The sequence below is a fragment of the Mesoplodon bidens genome, assembly GCF_964165515.1.
Source record: "Mesoplodon bidens genome assembly, chromosome: 10".
In the NCBI taxonomy this organism is placed as follows: domain Eukaryota; kingdom Metazoa; phylum Chordata; class Mammalia; order Artiodactyla; family Ziphiidae; genus Mesoplodon; species Mesoplodon bidens.
Window position 1 is genome coordinate 1536955 of NC_138172.1, and position 25257 is coordinate 1562211.

Sequence of the window (25257 nt, forward strand, 5' to 3'; positions counted from 1 at the left end):
CCCTCACCTAAAGAATTACTTTTAACCTTTTTGAAGTGCTAATTGGGAAAGAATCTTCAGTAACCCGGACGCCCAGCGCCAGGTGGCGCAGCAGCAGGACTTGTGGCCCAAGTTGGGGACGAGCCGGGTCGGGAGCCCGGGGTTTTGGGGCCGCGCACTTGTCGGCCCCCGGAGCAGGGGGCGTCTGGGGGCCCGCAGACCGTGGACGGGGCGGCGTTCAGTGTGGCGTACGGGACTCCCGCTGGCTCTGCAGGACAGCCGTCCAGAACGGCAACTGAGGAGTCTTCTGGGTGTCCTCCCCTGCCCCGCCCGCAGGCCCAGGTGCACTGGAGCCTCTCACCTCGGAGGCAAGGCCCACAGGGCCAAGCCGGGGTGTCAGAGGCCGGTGGCAGGCGATAGGGAGTGGGGGCAGCGTGGTAAACAGGGACCACTGCTCGGGCCTTGCTGCTCCCACGCGATGGGACGCAGGCCCAGGAATCAGACTTCATCTGGTTCAATTTCTGTGGAAAATTTCCAGATTGAAAACTAAAACTGTCTGAACTCAACAAAAACTGCCTTTGGGCTAGGTTTGGCCATAGTGACTTGTGACTCCTACTTGAATTTCGGGAAGGACACTTGGGCCTCGGGTTCAGGAGTCCAAACTGAGCCGCAATAAGGGAGCAGTGTCTTATGGAGCCGTCACTGCTGGCTCTGAGACAAGGGTCCTGAGCCTCGAAGTCAGACGAGCTAGAGGGACGGCCCCATCCTGACACCCAGGGAGCCTTCCCAGAAAGTCCTGGGCGGCCTCAAGGTTGGAAGGCCCCACGTTCACACAACTGCTCCCTTCAAAAGGGTTGTCTCCGTTTGTAAGGCCCGGGGGCCGGAAGCCCTAAGAGACGAGTTGGGGACCCGCCGGGCAGCACTGCTGGTGACGAGGGTGGTGGGAGGATGTTGCTGGACAGGGACGGCTCCTCCGGACAGACCTGCCTCTCTCCTGGCACCGCACCGCTGGCATCGGGTGGCCCTCTGCCGGTGCCTCTGAGCGACCCAGAGTGCCTGCGCTGTGCGGCCAGCGCCCCGAAGGGTGTGAGCAAGCTGAGCGGGGGCAGGGGGTGGCATGGAGATGCGGCAGGGGCCGCTCGAGGAGCGGGGCCTGGGGGTCCACCAGAGGCAGGTCTTGAGTAAGAGGCTGACTTCATTTGATTCGCGATTTTTAAACGACCCCCTGGAGAATGGTTTAAGGAAGGCTGGAGGGGAAGCGGGATGGCAGAAGTCTGCTGCAGTGCACAAGTGACTGTGAGGTCTGTGTCGTGTGCGTCGGAAGCCCAGGAAGGCTTCCCGGGGGAGGGGACGGTCAATCAGAATCCTGCCCCATCCGTGGATCTCCTCAGGCCAAGCACGAGGAGGAGGCCGCGCTCCAGGCCTGAGTGTGTGGGCGTGTTTGGGAAGCACAGCAAGAGCAGTGGGAAGGGCCACAAGCAGGGGCTGCGGAGGGCATGAGGGCCGGGCCTGGGTCACCGAGTTGGGAGCCAGCGTGGTCCTGAGGTTCCCCGCGGGGCGTAGCACAGCCTCAGCTCTCCATGCCCCCACCGGGTGTCACCACCCCGTTCTCACACTGTCCCTAAGGACACGCGCAGCTCTGCACAGCAGACGGGCAGCTCTCTGGTCTGGGATGCTCGGGGTCCTGCTGGCCCTGCACCAGCCCTAGCCTGGGTCCCAACACCCACAAGAAGAGCCCCGTCCTGTCTCCACAGGCCCAGCTCAGAGACACCATGAGACCGCAGCGCCCCCGGGCTGGCGCCGGCCAGGCATCCAGGGCTCGGGACCAGGTGTTCGTTTGCGTCCCCGTCGCATGTCTTAGGGAGGGAGACAGCCTTGGGAACAAGACCCGTAGACGAGCTTAGCAGCGTGGCTGGAGCCCTGCCCACCACCGGCCTGGCCTTGTGCCCGCTTCGTCCAGCGTCCGGCGAAGCAGTGCTGTGGGCAGACGCCCTTGCCCTGCACCTTGCAGCATCGGGAGCACGAGGGCCGGCCCTCGCGGGAGGTGGCCGCAGCCCAGGCGAGCTCTGGAGGAGATGGGAGTTGGAGCTGGGCCTCTATGACTCCCCGCAAGATTCGCACCTGGTCCCGTCTCCAGCTCGGCTGCAGCAGGTCGGGGTGGACAGCCGTGCAAACAAGATCAGGGGAAGCTGTCTGTGGTTTGTTTATTTATTTATTTATATTTGGCTGTGTTGGGTCTTCGTTGCTGTGCCCGGGCTTTTCTCTAGTTGCAGTGAGCGGGGGCTACTCTTCGTTGCGGTGCGCAGGCTTCTCATCGCAGTGGCTTCTCTTGTTGGGAGCACGGGCTCTAGAGTGCAGGCTCAGTAGTTGTGGCGCACGGGCTTGGTTGCTCCGCGGCATGTGGGATCTTCCCGGACCAGGGCTCGAACCCGTGTCCTCTGCGTTGGTAGGCGGATTCTTAACCACTGTGCCACCAGAGAAGTCCCTGTGGTTTATTTTTAAGAAAGAGGAGTTTAAGCAACAGCCACTGTCCAGGTGGTGGACAGTGGTCCCTGGATGTGGTCGCTCAGCTGAGGACCCTGCGGGCCAGGCCGCCTCCCCACAGGCCTCCCATGTTCCGACCCCACTCAGGCGGGCAGCTCACTACATTCAGAGCCTCCATTTCCCTCTGGTGAAATGGGGGTAGTCATCCAGTTGCAAGGGGCTGTGAGGATCAGGCCAGTGCACAAAGCCACCCTGATGGCCTGCCATGTGTGTGCACTGAGTCCTGGGAGCACAGGCCCCACCGGGCACAGGCTGCGGGCCGAGGCCACCAGGTCCTGTGGTCAGCCACCACTCAGCTCCACATAGCACAGCCACGATAGAATCAGGTCTTCCTGTTTTTCAAGAGAGTCTGAGAATCTGGGTCTTTGCGTGACATCTCCCTGTTCTCAAACATGGGCCCCGTACCTGGCCTCCGTCGGTCCAGGCCCTTGACACGCCGCCTCTTCCTCCTGCTGCAGCCCTCGCCCCGCTTCCCTGAAGGGTACGCAGAGGTTCAGAGGATCTGGATGCCTGGCCCAGCAGACCCTGGAGTCCCCAGATGGAAGTGGGCGCTTCTCACAGGCGCTGCTCCACTGAGAGGCTTCTGGAAACCCAGGGAAAAGGGAAAGTGTAAACTCACCTTGGTGCCAAAGGGAGGGGCGGCAAAGAGTCCTGGTTGTGGGTATTGTCGTGTTCCCATAATAGGCCTTGGGACAGCGGGCCTTTCGGCTGCATGTTCCCTCTGAGGTTTAAAATGAAACTGGTTTTCTTTTCCTGTAAAATGTGTTCTCCACACACACATCCCCAGCCACCCAGTCGCGCCTGCAGACTCTGCTTGGAGCGGATTCTTGGGCAACCTCAAGAACCTGTGCTTGGGACCCTACCCCCTGGGGGCAGCCCCCCCCAGGACCACTCCGGCTTTTACTGAAAATACTGGCGGGCTGGGGTTTGTGCGGGCTTGGCATCCCTGCCCGTCCTGGGAGGTCGGAAGCAGTATGCCTTCAAAGAGCAAGAGCTCTGGAGTCCACCAGACCCGAGCTGAAATCCTGGCTGAGCCTCGGTTTCCTCGACTGTAAGGTGGGTGTTTGTGAGGGTTTTTCTTCCCAACTTTTTGAATAACTTCAAGCGTATGGAAAAGTTGAAAGAAGAGTTTATTGAACACTCATGTTCCTCGGGTTGCACACCTGTCGGCACTCTGTCACGTTTGCTCTCCATGTGCTGACCCGCCCGGACGCTGGCTGTGGAGGTGCAGCTGCCCCCACACTTCATCTCGCGCCCCTGAGGACTGGGCATCTCCCATGCAGCCATGGTCCACCCTGGCTTGAGACCAAGGTACGGCCCATTGTCTGGTTTCCCCAGCGCTTCCAGGAGTGCCCTGCAGAGCCCTTCCCTGGAGGAGGACTTGGGTTGAGGAGCACGCCCTGCACCTGGTGGTGGTGTCCCCTGGAAGAGCCCCAGTTTCCCCACGTGGGTGACAAGGGTGTGAGCAGGTGAAGGCAGCCACGGCTGACGTTCAAAGTCATGTTTGAAAAGAATCAGAACACGAAGTTGTACATGCCACGTCCTCTCGACCACGTAAAAAGAAGCTTTGCAGAGAAAAGAAGGAAGAAACCAGGTGAAAACATTAACGACGGGACTGTGGGAGACTTTTTCCCTTTTTATTTTTCTTTTGACACGCAGATTTCATTGAATGAGCCTGGTGCGTCCACAGCTCTGGGCCAAAGGCATGGAGACTCCCCCGCCCTACTCAGATCCTGGGTGCCAGGCCCCGGCTGGGTCCTAAACCCAAGCTCAGACCCAAGGCCCGCCCTCAGCCACCCTCAGCTGCTCGGTCCCCCGGTGGGCCAGCTGTATCACGGGGGCAGACCCCCCCCCCCAGGCCACCACCATCTGACAGCCCACGAGAGGGAGCCAAGGCTTGGAGGCCTTCTCCGGCCCTGAAAGGATGGGTCACCCTGAGCCCCAAGGCCAGGGCCCGTGTTGGGCCCATGCCCCGCGTCCGAGGGCCGGCACCGTCCAAGGAAGGCAGGTGGGCTGCACCCCAGCCGGCAGGCGGGTCAGAGGGGAGCGAGGGAGCTCTGTGAGAGGCCAGGGAGGGGCTGGCCGGGCTCGCTGCAGGCGGGGGGCACTGAGGGGGTTTGGGCAGAGGAGGCCAGGATCTGAGGCATGTGCAGACAGTGGTCAGGGAGGCTGCAAACCCCCCGTGGAGCCCCGGAGAGTTCACAGCGGGCTCCAGAGAGCAGGCGGGGTGAGAGCCTCGGGCTGCCCTCTGTCCCCGGCCCCGGGCCGGCTGCCACCCAGCTGCGGGCTGGCTCACTCCGACGGCTGCCTTCTGCCCGGACAGCCCGGCCCACTTCAGCCCCATGAGGGCCCGAAGCCGGCTTTGTCGGGGCAGCGACCCTGAGGTGAGGGGACCCTTCCCAGGTGGTCACTGGCCTCCCGCTAGGTCCTGTCACCAGCTGGCCACGGAGACTCCGGAAAGCAGCTCAGTTGGGAGAAAAGCGGGTTGGAGAGAGTTGAGGGGTGAAAGTCGAGGTTTCAGAAAATCCCTATAAAATGAAAACAGACCATCCGTCTGTCTCACAGGCGTCTCACCCGACAGTGGCCTTTGTGGCTTTCACCGCCCCCCCACCCCCGTCCGTGGGTAAGCAGCTCTGAAACCCAGTGCAGAGCCAGCTCGGGCTGCCAGCCGCCCACCGCTGCCTGTCCTGGAAGCCAGCCTGATGGAGGGGGACCTTCACCAAGCACAGGGAGCACTTGGGGTGTCTTTTCTCCCCCAAAAGAATAGCCAACCTCCTCCCCTTTGGCCATTGAAGCATTTCAAAGCAATTGTAAAAATTATATGAACCCCATCGAAGAACTGTTACAACAATGTTTATACCCAGTATTTGAAACAAAGACAATGATATTATAAATAATTGTAGATGATGAAGATAGGCAAGAAAAGATAACATCATTAAAAGAATTTTACAAGACGGACCGTTCACGAAGACGGATGGAGTAACACAATACGTTAAAAATATCTGCAATTAACATAAACATGGCACAGTGTACAGAAACCATCTGCCGACCAGCCTCACCCTGGGCATGGTCCCTTGTCATCCACATGGGCCGTGCCAGGGCCTCCCCGTGGCCCCGGTGAGGGCAGGGCCCCCAGGAAGAGGCCATTGGCATGTGCCTAGCGGGCCTGGGGCCTAGTTCCAGCACGAGGAACCGGGGGCTGAGGAGTATCCTCTTTCCCTGCCCTGACCCCGGCTGAGGTCCGCCCGTCCGCGTCCCCGTGGCGCCCACTGCTTCTCCATCACGGCTCTCAGACACTGTGCTGTTTCCCAGGGGGTCCCAGCGATGAGTCTCTGAGAGGCTCTGGCATGTCGCGGGCAGCGTGTGTGGTGGCAGCACCTAGGGCCACACGGCAGCTCTCACCCTCCTCCCCGGTGGACAGACCACTGCCCACAGCACGGTGGGTCCCCTGTACCTCTTTCTCTTTTTTTAAATCAGTATTTGATTTTGCTTTTAACCTGGGAAAACTTTGGCCGCACAGAACAGAACAGATACCCCTGAAACCAGCAAGATCAAACAGATGTGAATGTCCCCTCACATGCTCAAACCTCTCTCTCTCTCTGTCTCTCTCTCAAGAACTAGAGTCCTGCAGACGACCCGAGAGCCCCACCGCTCTCCCACAGGTGACACCCCCTCCCCGTGCGTCCCTGTACTCTCCCTGCCTGAGGCTGTGTCCCTCACAGAGGTGGCGTTGCTGCGGTTTCAGTGGCTCCGTTTTTGGTCTCGCACTGACGCAGGGGTGCTAGATCCCTTGCTGCTTCCGTTTCAGAGCCTGCGCCCCCGGCGGGGTCCTAATTGACTCAGCTGACTGCTGTGTGTTGTCCCGCAGCCCGTGCAACTGTCACCTGTGTGAGCACGGGTGGGTTGTTTCCACGTCTCCCTGCTTCACAGCGTTTCCCCGGGTGGGCACCCGGAGGCCTGCTTGTCTCGTCCTGGAATGGAGTGAGGCCCTGTCCGCCTCCCCTCCGCCCTCATCCCTCCAGCCCGCGCCTCCCCCATGGCCCGTCTCTTGACACTCAAAGGATGAGCCGCTGGACTTTCAGAGCAGCTTGTCCTCGGCCTGGTTTCTTGGAGGCCCAGGGTCAGCCCTAAGTATCAGGCCTCTGCAGGAATCCTCCCCTGCAGAGCAGAGCCGGGCGTGAAGCAAAACCCCAGCGTTTAATCAGAAACTGGGCCCCTGGTTTGCTCGGTCCGATCTCTGCTGGCAGCCACTTCCCATCTGTAACTTGGAGTCACATCCCCAGGAGGTCATGTCACAGGCCTTGAGGCTATCCCGTTCCCTCAGGAAGGGGAGTGTGCGAGGATGGATGCGTAGGCATCTGGAGGCATCTGCGTGTGCCTTGTTGCGACGCCCCGCCCCTGCCCAGGTTCCCCGTCTCTTCTGCGGTCGGAAAAGCAAGTGCCGATGGCTGGAAAGTGGCTCCTGGGCTGGGCCTTGCCCCAGGTGGTGGGTGACTTCTCTGAGGCAGGATGGGAGGCCCAGGGCCAGTGGGGACCTCGGAGGAGCCACCTGAGTCCGCCTCGTTCACATGCCACTCCCCGCCCTGTGCTGCGCCCTTGGCTCAGCTCGGACTGGGGACGCAGGGGCAGGAGAAATCGCTGCTCCCTGCCCTTCCAGGCTCCATCCCTCCAGATAGGCCGGGAGCTGGGGAGGACGCAGGCAGGTGATAGGGAAAGCGCAGCTTCCTCGGTCTGGAGGAGCCCAGAGCACTTGTGAGGAAGCAGCATCATGTGAGACCGGCCCGTGATTCACAGTCACTGGGGTGGCCGGGGGTGGGGGCAGGTGCGTGCAAACGCCCTGTGGCTCAGCCACAGGCAGGGCGCGCGGTGGGAGATGCAGCGGGAGAGGTCAGCATGACCTTTGTCCCCGACCTCAGGACAGGGGAAGCCACTAGAGCCAGGCTGAGCTTATGACTCTGCAGCCATTGCCTGGCTCACCTTAGGCAAGGCCCTTGCATGTCAGTTTTTTCCTCTACACTGGGGGTCCCGACACCCACTTCCCGGATTATGAAGAATAACAAACCTGGAAGTCTTTGGCCTTCCGGTAGCCCCTGGGGCTGCCAGAGGAGAGACATTGGAAGCTGCCTTCAAAACTGCTGGACCTTGAGGTGACCCTCCTGGGAAAACGGGGTACAACTTCCCCGCCACACAGAGTCCACAGGAGGACCTGGGGCCTTGCCTGCCAAAGGCAGACGCTGCAGCCGCCAGCGGGGCCCACGGCACAGGAGGAGGGCACATGCCAAAGCTGAGGTGTGCAGGCTGGTCCCCGGTCGGGGTCCTCTCCCCGCAGCCCCAGGCCCACCTGAGAGCCCCAGGCCAGCGGGAGCTGCGTGGGCCATAATCTGTGCAGGTGTGTCTGAGCGTGTGTCCACGAGTGTGTGCCCATGCCCGCGAGTGTGAGTCTGTGCCCGTGAGTGTGCTTGTGTGTGTGTTGTTTTTTCACAGAAGGGGGTGAGTGAGAGGCCGGCTTCCTGACAGGGCAGTTGTAAAACATTCATAAAACTTTTATTGGACTTGCCACCCTTCCAGATAAATATTTTTCGATTTTATGGGCTTGTTTTAGGGCCCTGAGCTTAATCATGGCTTTGTAGCCGCCTTTAAAAAAATTAAATATTGTTTTGGCAAAGGGAGCCCCCTCCCCCCACCCCACCAAAGGCAGCCGCTCCCTGAGCTCATAAATTCCTGCCGCTCTCAACTCCTGCCCTCTCTCCCTCCGTACCCTCACAGCCACACGAGGATGAACCTAGAAAACGAGGGAAGAGGGAGAGAGACAAAATAACTGCTGTTTTTTTCCCACTGCCGCCCCAGCCTGGCGCTGGAGGGGCGCCGGTCCAGCCCACAGCGTCCACGGGAGGAGGCCGGCTCGGGGTCCGACGGGGCCCCTGCTGCCTCCTGAGGGCCACTGCCTGTCGTGGAGACGGGACTGGGTTTGCATAGCCCCCGGCTCCTCCCCAGCTCCCTCCTGCCCCACGTGGGTCCCGAGCAAGGCCCCCTCTCATGCCCCCCGCCCCAGGACTCAGCACGTCACCCGTCGCCGTGCTGCACCTCCTGCACTCACCCCTCCCTGTCCTTCACGTGCCGGTTGTGTGTGCCCTGGCAGAGGTAACCCGTACACGGCTGTGTCCCCACACCTAGGGCAGGGCCTGGTGCTGTCATGCGCGCCCGGTGGACACCCCAGCGGTGGTGATCGTGGTGTGATAATAAGTGGTTCGTGCTGTGTAGACTTGCTTTGTGCTGGACACCGTCCTAAGCGTTCTGTGTCATGTTAACTCACATGCGCGTTACGACAACCTTGTAGAGAGTGCATTCTACTGTTGCCCCGTTTTTTAGATGAGGAGACAGGCGCTGAGAGGCAGAATGCTCACGCGAATCCACACAGCTTGTCCGGGCACAGCCGGGCTCTTGGCTATTCCTCCTGATTCCTGGGGGGACCAAGAGGGAGAGCCTGTGCCCTTCTGGGCATTGCAGCCTGGACTGAGCCCTGTCTGGTGGGCACAGCCAGCACTTGAACCCGGCCCTGGGCCTGGGGGGCTGGGGACAGGGGCTGAAGCTTAGATGCCTACCCTGCTGGGTCACCAACTCAGGTGCCTCCAGGGACGGGCAGGTGACAGAAATGAGTGGAGCCAATGGGCCCGGCACAGGCCACGGAGGAGCTGCCACGGCCGCCCCCCAACTGCTGCGGGGTGGGAATGTGAGGGTAGGTCCTCTGGCTTTTCAGGACAGGCTAGTAACACAGAATCGCGTGTCCGGCGTCCTGAACCTGAAGGTTGGGTGAGTCACTCATGTATTTCAGAAATGCCGTGGCGGCTGGTTCCCACTCCCAGGCTGGCATTTATCCTTTTTGTCTCTGATGAGAGTGTGAGTGCCAGGAAGGAGGCTCCAGACACCTCTGCCCGTGGGCGCAGAGACGCATCCGCCAGGCCTATCTAGGAAGGAAGCCTTCTCAGAGGAGGCGGCACTGAACTCGGCCTTGAAGGGGGCGGGGGAGACGGCCTGGGGAAGGCTGTCCAGGGCGGAAGGAGCGTTGGCCCTGCTCCTGCGGCCCAAAGCAGGGGCCTGGGGGGACACGGGGTGTGGCGTGCGGGCCGCCTGGCCGCCTGAAGAGGCCAGGGTTCCCCCGAGGGACGGCGGATGGAGTCCGATGGAGCCTCCAGAAGACCTCCTGGGCTGCCTTGTGAGGGCCAGGGGCAGAAGTGACTGGGGGGCCTGGCTGCAGGAGGAAGGGCTGACCCAGGATGGAGAGGCAAAGAGAGGTACGATGACCAGGCCAGCCCAGACACGGGGGCACGTGCGTGTGCGCAGAGCAGCGCGTGGCGCTCACCCCCTGGTACGGGCAGCGTGGGCCCCTGGCGTTTAAGACCCCTCGAGCTTTACTGGAAAAAGCAGAGAGGAGGAAGCCTTGTTTCCAGGGCTGGGAGGGCAGGGCACGTCCACGGAGCCCCTCCGCTCCAGGCTCCCTGAGGAGACCGCTCGCCGCCTTTTCCAGGGAGGGGCTGCTCCCTGCTCGTGCGGCCCACTTCCCAGCACGGACACTGGGATCTGGGGACCGTCCCCAGGTGCCCAGTGGAGCTGCCTCTCCTGAGCTGGCGACCCGCCCCTGGCTGGCGGTGGTGCAGGGCCAGCCATCCTTGGGTACACGTGCTGTGATCCGCATGTGTCATACTGGCGCAGAGACACCCACGGACACCAGCTCAGGTCCACTGGCGCTGTCCTCCCCACCCTGGGCCCAGGCCCCTGAGGGCAGAGAGACGCCTGGTTGGAGCTGCTCTGAGCTAAGGCTGGGCCCTCCTCAGACTCGGGGACAGGCTCCCACATGAAACATACCCCCTGCCCCCCAGCCGCAACGAGAGAGCTGAGCCACAGACAGACTAAATGCCGCCCAGGGCAGAGCCTAGGATGGCGTTTTGGAAGGAGGGGGACACGTGCCAGTGGGTGAGGGTCCACGCCAGCCCATCAGCAGTTGCGGCGGACAGTGCCGAGCCAGGCGGGTGCTCCGTCCACATCGTGCCTTCAGGGAGCCCCGGGACAGGGACAGTGCACAGTGCGGGGGGGAAGGAGCAGAATGCGGTGAGAATCGGGCGGTGATGCCACCTGCAGCACCTGCCCTGTGCCTGGCCCTGCACTGCGGGCTGGGGACCCGTGTGGCCACGTGGGCGTGAGGGCTGCTATGGAGGGCTCCCCCGCTGGTACCTGGTGGACACACGGCAGACAGCTGTCGATCGGATGACGTAGGGATGCAGTAGCGTCGAGCCAGCCTCGGCGGCACGCTGGTGTTCGTGGGTCAGCGGGGAGTCAGCCCTCACACCTGCCTCCCCTGAGCCCGCCAGGGGCTGGCAAGCCCGGCTCTGCCTGTGAGGGACTGCGCCTGCGCACACGGTCCCGTGTGCCCGTGCAGGGTGGGCAGCCGCACTCGCCCCGGCTGCAGCCTGCAGGTCAGGGAGCAGTAAACTGCCAGAGCCTGCGGCTGTCAAAGCAAGAGTGTGGATGGGGACCAGAGGCTCGCCCCCCGCCCTTGCCTGTCACCGGAGAGGACCGCCAGCACTGGCGCCGCCGCTCCCATTGCACTGGAAACGGGGCGGATATGTAATCAGGCTGCCGCACACGGGCCCTGGGAGGCGACTGCTCCCCGGACCTTTGTGCCCCTCCGTGATTCTGGGTGAGGGCTTTTTTCCCAAGTCATAAAAAGGACATTTTTAATATGTGGAATTTTTTTTAAAGAAAAGCAATATGAGGAAGACTTTTATTGTCAATAAGCTCTACATTTTAAACCAGTTATCTTGGTTTCTGCCCTCGGTATTTTAATTGAAGATTAACTGCTGTTAAAGAGGGTACGCATTTAGCGAGTGTTTGCAGTGTTAAAATTCAGCTTCCTCACTGTGGGGACAGTGTCCTTGGGGCCACCAGGACCCGTGCCCTCCCTCGCCAGCCTCCAGGGGCTGTCCATGGAGGAGGCCCCGGCAGGAGGGGCGAGTCCTTGCAGTCTGTGGAGGCAGGTCGGGCGTCCAGGAGCAGCGTGGGCTCCTGAAGGCAGGGCCCTCACGTACCTTAGCCCGGAATCCCTCATCCCGAGCCAGGAGGACGCCTCTGCTGAGAGCCGGCCGGTAAGGCCACCACGTGCACACCGGGCTGTGGGCTCGGAGCTGCATCCCCGCCCGGCCAGCTCTCACCACGGCCTGCTCACTGAGCTGATGCAGCGGCCACCAGGAGCTGAATAGGACCTCCGGAAGGATGGCCCCTGCCCTGCGGGGGCGCTCCTGTTCCAGAGACGTGTGTGTGTGTGTGTGTGCATGTGTGCGCGCATGCATCCCCGGCAGGGTCAGCGCGCCGTCAGGACCAGCAGCGAGGTGACCCTCTGTGGTGCCGTCATTGAGGAGAGGCGGCCCCGTCCTCCCACCACCTGGAGGAGGGCTGGGGCTCCAGGTAATACTGAGGGCTTAAGTCACTTCTCTGCCGCTGGCCGCGTGGCCTTGGGTGAGTCCTTCACAGCCCTGGGCCTCAGCTTCCGCCTCTGGATGGTGGCACAGACAGTGTGCCTTCCTCGTGTGAGGCGAGGCACGCAAAGCGCTTCTCTCCTCCTTCCTGGGCCGGGCGCTGGGATCCAGGGTCTGCCCTCGGAGAGCCGTGGTCGGTTAGGGGTGAGGTCATGGGCCAGGGCCAGGCCCAGGCCCGGGTGGAGGGCACTGGAGCTCAGCCCACTGCGTCTTGGCTGTGACCTCACGCTCACTGCTGACGACCTCGTGCTGGCTTCCTTGTGTGCAGAGTCCCCCCGGACATGGTGTGAGGTCGAGGGCCCTGAGGCACGGGGAGCAGTGCCTGCACGGGGTTGGGGCCCCGTGGATGTTAGCCGGGGTCGCTGTCGCGGTCCTCGTGACCGTGGAGAGCTGGCTGTGCCCATCCTCGGGCCATCTGCGCCAGGCGTGCCTCACGGAAGATGGTCTCTGCCCTCAGGCCCACCTGCCCCCCGCCCGCCGTGGAGTGCACCTTCAGCATCTGTGGGCAGTGTGCGAGGTCCAGCAGTCCCGCTGAGACCCAGAGCACGGAGGCACTGAGGCCTCGTCCCTGGAAGTACCTGGAGTCAGTCCCCATGGGGCCGGCCCACGCTGCCCGGGCAGGGCGCCCCCGGTCGTGCCCTTGCCTTGCGCCCTCTCCTCCCCACCCCTGCGCCCCGCCCAGCCCTTCAGCTGTGTACCCAGCGAGAAGCAGCAGGGTGCTGGGCCTGAGGCAGGCGGCAGGGGGCATGGCTTTGTAAGGCCATGGTCCTGACTAGCTATGTGACCTGGACAGTCACCTCCCGTGCCTGGAAAGGACATCTGGAGGCTTGCAGGAGACGCTGAACGCTCCTGGATAGGCGGCGTGTGGAGGAGAGTGCTAGCTAAGCGGTCGCGGTGACGGTGGTGGCAGGGGCGACCTGGCCGGGCCCAGGCCCCATGCTCCAGGCCGCCATCCCCGTCTGGAGACTTGGTCAGACTTCAGCCCGAGGGCCAGCGGAAAGGCTCCCCCGAGCCCTTCCACTCAGGCAGGGCAGCGCTGGCCTCGGGTCGCGGTCAGCAGGGTCCCACCCTGCCCGGCCAGCCCTCAGTCCTGGGGCTCTTAGCCCATCCCCTCTGGGCAGTCGCCACCCCCGGGGCCGTCTCCTCGCACCTGTCCAGCGTCCAGGTCCCCACGTGCCGAAGGGGCCAGCGCGTTCTGCCTCCCCCACTGCCTGGCTCGGCTGTCAGCTGTGGGGGGGTGACGGGAGCCAGGCGGACAGGTGGGCGGCTCTGATTCCCGGGGCGTGGGGCAGATGAGACAGGGCAGGTGTGCCAGGTGGCCAGGGTCCCCCTTCCCGGAAATGCTGGCATGGCTGCAGGCTGCACCCCGTCTCCTGGGGACACAAGTTCTGGACGTGGGACAGTGTAGAGGGCCTCAGTGGTCCTGGAGGAGGGAGGCCTGGAAGGCTTCAGAGGAGCCAGAGCCAGACGCTAAGCTCTGCTGAGACGCAAGCAGGGGTGGGGTTTGCCAGGTGGACAGGCATCATGGACACCTCAGGCTGAGGGGGCACCGGTGCAGAGCCAGGGCGGGGTTTGGGGGGGGCGACCTGTGCAGGGGCGAGTGGGTGAGTGAGGAAGCACGGGGTGTGCCGGAGGCACTTGGCGAGGGCCTGGTTAGAGGAATTTGGACACCTGCCTGAGGAACGGCTGGAGGTTTCTGAGCCGAGCGGGATGATCAGGTCTTTGTTCTGGAAGGATCTCTGGCAGCCAACCCAAGGGCAGATCAGAAGAGAGAGCTGGCAAGAGGGCCTGGAGGCTCCTGCCAGGAGGCCAGTCCAGGGCCTGCTCCTGCGGGGCCTGTGGGGTGCCGAGGCAAGGGTCCTGGGGGATGCCGCACCCTGGGAACAGCCCTGGGTGAGAGGTGGTGAGCTCTGGCTGCCCCGAGCACCCGCCCCAGTGCCCCCACCCCCAGCCACCTGAGGGGGTATGGCCCCAGCCCAAGTGGGTGTCACGCTTGCCCTGGGCCGAGGGGCAGCGGGAGCCAACGCTGGATGGTGTGGGGCTCGTCACAACCCCCAGCAGCCCCGCACCAGCTGTACCCCTTCCAAGTGACAATGGACGCTCCTGTGCCCAGCCATCACCCTGTAGGTGAGCCTCTGTCTGATTCTCAAGACCAAGTCATTTCCTATTTCAGAATCGTTTTGTTTCTTGCCTTAAAACAAAATCCTTCTTCCACACGACGCCCTGCTTTTCCTCCCCACACGCCCCGTCTCCAAAGCCTTGGCTGCCTTATTACTTCAGTTTACATGGTGTGGGGAAGATTTCTGCAAAGGGCCCTTTTTTGTTTTTGAAGAATTCATCATTGCTGCTAAGAAGCTTAATATAAATTAAAGGAGGAATTAGGCAACATTAAGACATCAAAATGGGGGTGTGGGCGCCCACCGCCTCGTCTCCGCCCATCAAAGGGGCCGCATGGAGCCCGTGGAGTGTGCGCCGAAGGCCTCAGACGGGGCCAGCTCCAAGGAAGGGCCTGTCTGTCGCCCGCCTCTCCTAATTCCCTTTGTTGCGGGGACAGCGGAGCACACGTCTGATAAAAACTTAATCACCTTATCTTTTTAAAGCAAATTGCATCTTTGTTTACATATGGGATCCATAGCAGGAAGAGAAAGGGGGAAAACCAGGCAGGTGTCCCCCCACCCAGCCCGCCACGCTCCAGGCTTCCGAGGATGAGCATGAAAAACCAGGCCTGCAAAGCCATGGCAGGGGTTCCAAAGCTTCCGTCACCCCAAAAGACCCCAAAGTTCAGGGGTTCAGCAGGAAGGGAGCCGACTGGTGCCCCGGCTGCCTGAGCGGCCAGTCCTTCTCTGCCCGAGCGGCCAGTCCTTGTGCCCGCTCCGGTCGCCGGCCCGGCTCTCCCTAACCCACTAGGCCTGCCCCGCACTGCACTCGCCTCTGGGCGTTTCGCTGAAAACCAGGCTGCCTGTCCTCCTTGGGCCTCTCCGCCCTGCCAGCTCCATCAGAGCCAAGCTCAGCCCAGGCCCAGTTTGAAGGACCTCAGCCACACTGCCCCCAGGGCGGGCATCCAGTCCAGATTCGGCTCTGGCTGAATTCAAGGCCCTTCATGACCATCCAGCCCCCAGCCCAGCTACTGGCTGTGCCCCTCTGTGCTCCTCAGCCACCCGTCATCCCCAGGATGCTGACCCCCCAGAGGGCCCCCCTGTGCCCCGGCTCCCTCCCCGCCCTGCATTTCTGCTCTCTCCAAAGCTGCTTGCTGCGGGAGGGGGTGTGCTGGAATGGCTGGAGCTGGCACAGCTCTGAGGAGCCACCAAGGGGGCCAGTGACCCCAAGCTGCCTGCAGGGCTCAGTTCCCCATGGAGGGTGCAAGCCGCCCACCAGCGTGGAGACCGCTCTTCCAGTCGGGCCCCCAACATGAAAGCGACGCCAGCAGTTGGAGGCAATTTGCCGGCTTTGATGGCCGTGTCAGGGCGGCACCCAAGGCCAGGGCTTGGGAAACAGCGCGCTGCCTGCATTCTTCCCTGATTACCCGAGCCCGAGCCAGGGCCCAGCAGCCTCCAGCCCATTGTGCCTTTGTGTGGAGCTGGTGCTCGGTGAGAAAGGCCAGCCCGGCCCTGGGAGAGTGTCCCCAAGGGAAGCCACGGGTAGCAGCGTCACCCCCAGGGTCACGCCAGCCCTCCCCACCACATCCCGGGGTCTGGGCTGGTCGGGGGGTGGAGCAGGGCCGCTGGGCTCCAAGACTCCTGAGGGTTAGGGAGAAAAAGCAGGGACGCCTGTGAGCCCCGTGGGATCACGGGGACAGCGTGAACTTGAAACCTGCAGCAACTCTACCCTCATGCCCACCCCACCAGGCTCCAGGTCATGTGGGGCAGGGGGCCTGCTCTCTAGGCCCAGCTTCTCCCTGGGCCGCTGGCGTGCAGACGAGTTTTCCTGGTCCTGGAGGCACAGCTCTGCTGGTGGGTTTCCCTTCCTTGCCCTGCACACCCACGCGAGACCCCACTCATTCTCTGTGTCTTCGTCCAGCAAATCCTCCCTGTACCCGCAGGCCAGGCCCTGTTCCCCGGGCCCTAACTCCCACACAGGCCGCTGGGGAGCAGACACAAAGCAAAACTCCTGCTAAATGGGGCTCCAGGAGTGATCCCGCCAGCCAGGGCAGGGGCGGGGAAGCCTTCCCGTGGGGCAGTGGCTGAGTAGGAGTTGGCCAGACAGAGAGGGCCGGGGAGGGTGTTTCAGGTAAACGGAGCAGGTTCAGAGGCTCTGCTTTATGTCTGCTGGCTGGAGCAGGGAGCCCGCGATGTGGCAGAGCCTACAGGGAGGCACCCGCTGGGTGACACTCGGGACCTTGGATGCCAAGTAAGAGGAGAGACTCTGTCCCGTGGGTGGAACCAAGCCGGGACAGCCGCGCGTGCCTCAGCGCGGCCCCTCTGCCCCTGGGGGTGGGACTAGGGAGGAGACCAGCACAGTGGTCCCCCAGGGCAGCGCCACGGAGGCCTCCTGTGCGGGGCCGGGCGGCAGGGATGCAGAGCAGGGATGCTTGATGCAACAGCGGCGGCAGAATCCGTGGCCTCCCTGGGGGCGAGCAAGGGCCTGAGACCCTCCCTGTCTGGGCTCCCACGGGCCCAGCACACGGGGCGCCTCGGGGACACAGTTACCCCCGAGCCCCGGCCCCGCAGCCCCACCAGCACGTGGCCACACGTGCTCTCTGTCCTCGAGCACCGTGCCCACCCCACCCAGGACTCGGCGCTCCGGCTCTCTGCCTGCAGACCCTCACCCGGCATCTCCCTGTGGCCGGCCCCTGATCTGCAGCCCCAGGTCCCCCGGGTCCCGCCCCGGTTCTTCCTGGAGAAGCTAGCCCTCGGCGTTATTTCCCTGGTGGCCCTGGTGGCCCTGGTTGCTGTCTGCCTACCTTGCTGCCTTGTTTACTGCCTGCCCCTTCTCGGGCCAGACTCCCGCGGGCAGGCCCGCCATCGTCTCCCGGGCCTGGAGTTCTGTGAAGGTTTTCAGGCAATGACCACCCGACACCGTGACCTGCCCTCACTTCACACCACTTGCCCCTTGGCTGAGGGGAGAGGCCACCACAAAGCAAGGTGGTTCCCAGCGGCACTGCCCCGCATCCCCACAGCCTGGCTGCCCCAGCACACGGTCTCGGCTGGTCGGCGTTCAGGCCACCCCATGACGGAGCAGAGGGAAACAAGGCTGGCCATCTCAGAAAAGCAATTAAATGGCCTCGTCTTCGCCAGCGCCAGATAGATTTTCCAGCTCTGCCTGCTCTGGGCAGCGCGAGGTATGCGCTCAGTGTAACGAGAGCCATCGCGGGCGAGATGGACCGCCGATTGGGCCACGCCTGTCTCCCCAGCCCGGCGCAGACGCCGGGGAGCCCCGCGCCTCTTCAGCCATCAGACCTCCTGGCACCAGAGGGAGACGGGCTGCCCGTGCCATTTGTCAGGGTCTGGTGCCAGCCGCCTTCTTGCAGAAGGAAGGCCGGGGAGTCAGAGACATACCTGCAGGACTGGCACTTGCCTGAGGGCTGCCCCGGGACCTTTCCCACGCCCCACACCCAACCCCAGCGGCGGTCGTGGGGCCTTCGATCTGACACCAGGCTGCCCAGCAGGAGGGAGGCTCCCCTTGGCTCCAGCATCCTGGAGCCCCATCAGCCGAGAGCCCCGCCTCCCCAGGGAAAGCAGGCTTTGAGGTGGGGCGGTGGAGAGGGAGACCGAGTCCCTCGTGCAGCGAGCAGGGCCGTCCCTGCTGACTCTACGGTTGTCCCTTGAACCAGCCGCCTGGTCACCTTTCTAAACGCCCAGGAGCTGCAGGGCCAATACCCAGTGCTCTCCCAGGCTCGCTTCCTCTGCAGAGCCATTGTCCAGAGCCTGCTCCGGGTGGACGCCCCAAGTGGGGGGCTGGGTGGCGGCAGCCCATGTTGGCCACCAGCTGTGGACCAGAGTTCAAATCCAGGCTCTTCCCAACGGGGTGTGGGGCCTCACATGAGGCACTGCCCTCCTCAGGGCTCCATTCTCCGCAAGTGCGTGGAGGGCCCGGGGGACGGGACGGCCAGGGTCCTCCCTGCACTGAAGTGCGACGTGAGCTTCCGCTGGCTCCTCTTCTTGGGAGGAAGCCAGCGCCCAGGCAGGACTGGGCCAGGGAGGACACCCCTCACGTGACGGCAGAGGCATAGTGGGTGTGCCGGGTGTGCAGGGGCGGGGGATCCACCACCTCGTGCCCATCCCGACTTCCCACCGGCTCCAGACACCCAGCCGTTAGGTCTGCTGGCCAGTGGAGCCTCTGTGTGTGGATTAGAAGCGAGTGCCCTCTCTGGGGACACAGCGGCCTGCCAGGACCCTCGTTTGGCGAGCGGGTGTGGGCTGGTGCCCCTCACTAGGGTGTGGAGTCTGCACACCTTCCTGCGCCATCCAGGCTCACCCTCACCTCGGCCCTGCCAGCTTGCTCCCAGCAGGGCTGTGGGACCCACAGAGGGGGAGCGGCTTGTTCTGGGGTGTCCGCTGGTGCAGAGCTGGTCTGGGGCCTGGCCAGAGCCTCGGCCCATAATGCTCGGGGTAGCCAAGTCGTCTCACCCTGGCCGGCGGCCCACGGAGAGACTGCCTCGTGTTGCCCCCAAGCAGACGCCTCGTAAAGACAAGCCCCAGAGAAAGGGGCACAGCAGCCTGGTGTTGGAGGAGGGGAAGGGTGTCCCAGGCAGAAGGAACAGCATAGGCAGAGGGGAGCCCGGGAACGGTCGTGGGTTCCTCCTCAAGGCTGCCGGGAAAGCACGGAAGCAGTGGACGATGGGGCGGGTGGGCGTTAGGGTGTCAGCAGGAAGCAGATTTCCGCTCAGTCGTTGGGCTGGAGGGGGTGGACAGAGGGTCTGTACCGAGGCGTGGGTGCTTAAAGGGGCCAGTGCACCGTGGGGCCGCTCCACCCCCGCCTGGGGTTCGGGGACAGTGTCTGCCAGCGCCCGGGGAGGAGGACCCCAGCAGGAGCTCTGGCCAAAGAGAGTGGGACCGTCACCCCACTTCTCCCTCCCTCTGCCCTCCCATCCACTGAGGTCCTTTGGCAGAACTGTGAGGCCGTCTGCAGACGTCACCGCCCGGGCACACAGCAGGGCAGGGAGGGCATCTCCAGGGGCAGCTGGAGAGTGCCGAGCCCGGGGGGCCTCAAATGCCAAGTCTCAGGGTAGAGACTTAGCATGAATGCGCCGGGAACAGTGGGGCCGCTTAGAGCACCAAGTGCGGGGCAGCCCACAGGGGCCTGAGTGCTGAGTGGGTGGGCGGGCAGGGGACCGGGAGAGCCAGGTGGGAGCCATGCTGAGCTCCAAGCCAGCCGGGCTGGTGGCATGGACCAGTGCGGTGAGGGAGCCGGAATGCTGGTTGGGGAGGCAGGGTGGCGAGCCCAAGGTGGCACCGGGGTCCTGGCTCCGCCACAGAGGGTGTAGGGGTGTTGCTGAGTCGTGGGGCAGGATGGAGCTGGGCCAGCATGCATGCCGTCTGGGGTGGCGGGTGGCGGAGTGACAGGCTTTCCCTCTGTGCCTCACGCAGGTGGCCTCAGCCCCGAGTCCAAGAAGATCTTGACACCCGCCCTCAAGAAGCGGGGCCGCGCCGGCCGAGGGGAGGAGGCCGAGCAGCCAGAGCCCGTCCAGCATGTGGCTCTCAGTTTGTCTTTCAAGCGCTACGTCTTCGACACCCACAAGCGCATGGTCCAGTCTCCCTGAGTGCCCGCCGGCCGCCCCAGGGCACCTTGCCCAGGCCCGGGAGCCACAGTGCCACATGTGCCTCCAACTCCAGGCTCTCCCCGGAGCCCCCGCACCCCCACCTCCAGGGGACGGCACCGTGCAGGAATGGGCTTCGGCTCCACAGCTGGTGGCCAGTGTCTCCCAGGCTGCCCTGCTGGCGGCCAGCGCTTGCCAGCTGCAAATAAATGTCCCGTGGTGCCGCCCATTCTGCTGGTCTCTCTGTGATTTCATGGGGGTCCCCCCACCCTCCCAGATCTGTTCCCAAGGGCAATGTCGGGAATTGCCAGGGCTCCTGCTGAGAGCAGGGCTAGGGGAGGGACCCATTGGGCTGAGGGGGTCCACAAAGTGTCAGGCCGTTAGGTCAGGTTCGGTGGCCCCTGGGACTTGAGAGAGTCCGGGAGTCCTTGGGCAGCCGAGTCCAGGAAGGGCGCCCGGGGTGTCTGTCTGGGAGCAGCGGGTGCCAGGCCAGTGCCTTGGGGCAGAAGGCAGGCTGGGGGCTGTGGCCCTGCGTCCGAACACCAGGAGTCCCCGGCCCTGGGCCGAGCCCCTGCGGCCGGGCCTCTCCAGAGCCCAGCGAGCCCCGCCCTGGCTCCTCTGCCGCTGTACCTCAGGCCACCCCACCCTGCAGCCTGACCCGGCCGTACTCAGAGAAGGGTGAAGTGGCAGAGCTGACGGCCTGAGGGGGCATCAGAGCTTTTAAAGACATTTGCAGGATGAACACATGTTCCAGAGTCCCTTTATTTGGCCCCCAGGTGGGCGCAGAGGCCTCCCTTTTATCCTGGTAATCGGTGTATTATGCTTTAATTTGCAAAAATGGCATTAAAAATATTAACAGGGTTGGGTCATAATCAGATGACTTGGGCCTGGTAAGACCCGGAGCCAAGGGCCCCGGGCAGAGAACGACGCTGTGGACCCGCCGGGCCTGTGCATGGTGGCCATGCTGGGGAGCGGGCAGCCCTAATCCAGCGCCAGCATGGGTGCCGGCAACAGTGGTGGCAGCCAACCTGTGGCAGCCAACCCACGGCTGCCCTCACAAGGTCCCAGACGTCAAGCCAGGCAGCCATCAGGGCGACAGCTGAGGGCTGGGTGGGCAGGGAGAGTCCAGGCCCGGCCCCCATCCCCCCGGAGCTGGGAATAGGGCGGGGGCAGCTGGCGCTGCTGCAGCACAGTCAGGAAGCTCCCCTGGGAACCATCCCCGACACCCCACCATGGGCCAGGCTCCGGGCCCACTCTCGTTTAGCTGCACCCCTGCCCTGCACCCCGTCTCACCGGGGAGGCGGTGCCACCTGGCTGAGGCCACCGTAGCTCACAGGGTGGGCTCCCAACAAGGACTTCAGGCAGAGTCCCCGCCCCCAGCCCAGTCCAGTCCAAGGGGAGCAGGAAGGGCCTTCATGAGCACCTGCTGGTACCAGGCCCCGGGCTGGCCACTCCCATGGGTACTCGGCCCTTCGGAGGGGACCCTGGCAGGGCTGGGGGCTCCCAGGACTCACCCCTCAGATGAGGAAACCTTCCTTCGTCATCCTCAGTGTGTGGCAAGCTAGGCGGGCACCACTGGGACCTCCAGCTGGGCCAAGTCCTCCCCGACTGAGGGCTGTGAGGGTGACCTCTCCCTCCAGGCCCCCTCGGGGGGGCCCTGCCCTGCCCTGCACAGCCTGTGACCGTGAGCACATCACTGTCTGGCTCCACGTGAGGGGTCACGTGACCCAGCGGGGCGAGGGGTTCTGGGGGCAGATCCCTGGGAGAGAGGGGCCCCGAGCCACTGCTGGGCGTCACATCCTGGCCGCCCACTGACCAGCTCTGTGCCCTCGGGCAAGTCCCCGCCTCTGCCCGGGTCCCTGGGTACAGCAGGAGAGTCAGAGGAGCAGCTGGCCTCCGTGTCCCTGCAGCCGTGGGAGGGGGACCAGTAGATGTTGTCTCCCCACCGGGAGACTGGGGGCCTGAGCACCTCTCAGCGGTGGTGTGGGCAGCCCAGACCCAGCAGTGTCCCCAGTCGGCCACTTCTCCAGGACCTCTGAGGGTGCCCACATCTCGCCTGAGGACAGCACTCCTCGGAGCCCGGGGAAGCAGGAGGGCTCAGGCCGAGGGAACTAAGGCCCAGGGAGGAGGGGGCCGCCGAGCCGCGGGACAGGGAGGGGTTGCCAGGGTGCAATGAGCCTGCCCGCGTGGCCAGCGGCCCAGGAGGGGACGCTATCAGGTCTGGCATCGGTCGAAACCCGAGCACCCCAGCTGCGTCGGCGGGGCGCAGCCTTTGAAGGGGGCGCGCGGCAGGCAGGCAGGGTGGGGGCCGGCGCCTGGTGCTCCCCAGAGCAGTGCCCCCTTCCCTTGGCTCCAGGCACCCCCAGACCTTCCACGTTTCGTGGAAGAGAAGGCTACGGCATGCGGAGCCCACTGCGGCATCATCACGCACGTAAAGTCGCAGAATATGCTCACCCACCTGCACGGGTGGCCGGTGGGGCAGCCCCGGGGCCCAGCCATTGCCTCAGGTGGAGCTGGGATTTGAACCCCAGTTCTGGACACCTCCAGGGCCCCCCTCGCCCCAGTGCCTCGGCTGCGCCCTGGGGCCCTGCTGTGCGCTGAGGGCCGGGGTGGGGGCCGCCCCGCCCGCCTGGCCCCCCAGAATGAAGTCGTGGGCAGGCGCCCTGCCACGGACTGGGGCAGGAGGGGCGGCTGTGATCGGCAGGCCCGGCTGGCGGGGCTAATGCGCCAGCAACGAGATAAGGCTTATCTGGAAACGTCTCTGGAATTGAGACTCTGATGGAAACAGGCTTCTGGGTTAATATACTTCTGACAGATAAAGTGGGAAGCCCTGGGGGCCCGGGGCAGGAGAAGGGGCAGCTCCTGTTCTCCCAGGCCTCCTACCCTGGCCGGCGTGTGTGCACATGTGTCTGTGTCTGGGTGTGCACACGGATCTTGGTCTCTGGGGGTGTGTGTCTCATTTACAGAGGCTTTGTCAGGCTGGGTGTCTGGTGAAGAGGTGGGTGTCAGGTCCAGTGTGCACAGGGTGGACACACACGTTTTTCCAGGGCCCGTTTGTCCCTTGAGCCTCTTCCCCAGGACCTGGTGGGGTGGGAGTGGGGCTCATCACCCCCATTCCGCAGACCCAGAGCTTCCTTGAGGTGGCCCAGGACTCTCTCAGTCCCGGCTCACCCTCAGGTGATCCAGGCCTCAGGCCTCCTCAGCCTCCTCACGGGGCATAGAATTTCCAGGTTTCTTTTGGGGGTGCTAAGGCCAGTCCTGGCCATGGCCTCCCAGCTCCAAGTTCAGCCATGTCTGTCCCCAGTGGCCATGACTAAGGTGAGGAAGCCTCTCACTAAGGGGCCACCTGGGCAAGGTGTTGAAGAGAGAGTAGGAGTTTGGGGCGGGGGCGGGGATGCTTCGGCAGAGGGAGGGCTCTGGTGGGAGTACGGAGTCGGGGGGGGGCCTGCGAGAGGAGGGACGAGGTCACGGCTCCTCAGTCTCCCGCCAGCCCTGGCTGGGCCTCCACGTGGCCCCCGCACGGGCAGGTCTGATAAACAAGAGTAACCAGTGCCCGGCTGACAACAGAGTCGAGCCATTCATTAGGCAGCTCGGCCAGTGCCAGGGCTTGACTGCTGGGAGGCAGCCAGGCAGCAAGGACGCTGGGGATGGGGCGCTGTGCTCCCTGGGGGCAGTCACCCCCGACCCTGGGCTCGCGGGGTCTGCTGCGGGAGCACCGTTCCCTCTGCTGAGGGCCAGGGCGGGGAGGCAGTGGGGGCAGCTGTGGAGCGAGGCTGGGCCGAGAAGAGGCCTTGGAGGGCCTTGAAGGGCGGAGGCAGGGAGAGTGTGTCCGATCGGCGTTCGAGACCCGCCCCCCGGCCCCGACGTCCGACCAGCACTGGACACTCCTGGCCGAATCCCAGGGCCTCCCGGGGGGCGGGGACCTCGTGGGCTGGAGGAGGACTCCGGGGTTGGCCGGGGATGGGCCACCGGGAGCCAAGCAGAGGAGGCCGAGCAGGCTGAGGCCCTGAGGCCCTGGGGGGAAGAGGAGGACGTTTGGGAGGTTTGGGGCTTCGGCGCAGGGGGTCGAACTTGGTGGCAGGGGCAGAGCTCGGACGAAGCCCAGCGCTGGTCACTCGGCTTTTACCCAGCACGTGCCGTGTGCTGGACGCGGCGGGGCGGGGGCAGCCCTGGATCCCCCACCCAGGCCAGCAGGTCAGAGGTCGCGTACCCACGAGGTACTGCTCAACCCCCCACTGTTATCACCGGGTCCGGTGGGGAGACGGTGCAGCAGGGAGAAACGGACACTTCCTGCGGCCGCAGCTGGGCTCCAGATAAAGGCCCGCTGGGAGCCCCGGCCAACCTGGGGAGGGCCAGCCACCCACCTCGCCCCTCCAGGGACACCCCCCGACTCAGCCTCCAGGCTTCCCGCACAGTCACCGCCGGGCCGGGCGGGCGTGCCGCTGCTGGGCGCCCCCCGTGCTGCTCGGGCCGGGGCCTCCGCTCCCCTCCCCAGGGTGGGCCCACTGGCCCCGCCCAGCCAGGCAGGCGACCGGCGCGGCGCCTGTGGCCGGGCCCTGCTGTCACAGCTGCGTTCACGGGGCCGCCGGGGCCCTGGGAGGGGCCGCGTAGCCGGGGGAGGCGGGGGGCCGCGGCCCCGCCCACTCGGCCTTGGGGTCTCTGCGTCCATCTCTCGCTCTTCCTGCACAGATGACCTTGGCTCCAGGCCCAGTTCACTCCTCCTCCCACCTGCCACACCCTGAGGCATGGACCGTGCTTGTGCCGCCAGCCGAGGGGGGCAGGTCAGAGGGGCAGCTGGGCGGCGCGGGGTCTGTGGGCCTCATCACCCACAAGGGGCACCCGTGGCGTCCGGTTGGCTCCCCCTCCCACCCTCCTCCCTGCACGGTCCTCCCTGGCGCCTGCCACCCCCCCAGGTATGATCACACCCTGTCAACACCCCCTGCAGTCTCTGGGGGCCTGTCCTTGCACCGCCTGAGGGCCCGGAAAGGTGAGGGTGGAGCCGGCAGGATGCAGGAACCGGGCCTTCCCTGCAGCTCCAGGCAGCCCTTGGAAGCCCAGATTTCCCAAGGCTTCCAAAGCTGGGCCACAGAGCCAGGTCCTGACCCGTCCTGGGCCCTCCCAGTTCCTGCCCCTCTCAGCCAGTTCCTTACCCTGTCCCTAGACTGTCAACACCACCACCACCCCGAACCTGACCAGCACCCCACATACAACCTTATCACGAGGGGCCTGCTCAGATACCCGTGGGGAGGGCCTGCTGGGGGCACAGGCCGGCGGGGAGGAGTGTGGGGCCGGTGGCCGGCAAGGAGCAGCCGTAGCCAAGGCCGGGGGAGGGGGGCGCGACGTGGCCTCCTGCCTTGGCAGTGGGAGACACACGAGGCGGCGAGAGGGAGGGGACCCGGGACAGCTGGCGAGCCTCCCCGCGGTCACACGTCGGCGGCGAGGTGGGAGCCCTGCAGCGGGCATGGGTGTGGGACACCTTGACGAACTCGCTGGGCCTCCTGAGCCCAA

General features: G+C 64.3%; 1 protein-coding gene across 7 annotated transcripts in view; it reads left to right on the forward strand.

Moving 5' to 3' along the window:
• Positions 1–25257, forward strand: part of EEFSEC (eukaryotic elongation factor, selenocysteine-tRNA specific) — a 171051-nt gene that overhangs the window by 132274 nt on the left and 13520 nt on the right. For 2 of the 7 annotated variants that reach the window (XM_081246906.1, XM_081246901.1), the window contains one exon: positions 19580–19978. The exons of the other annotated variants lie outside the window; for them this stretch is intronic. In XM_081246906.1, the coding sequence (XP_081103032.1) occupies positions 19580–19752 (173 nt within the window). In that variant the 3' untranslated portion in view covers positions 19753–19978. Of the gene's footprint in view, positions 1–19579; positions 19979–25257 lie in introns of those variants that run through there. 7 annotated transcript variants of the gene reach the window in all.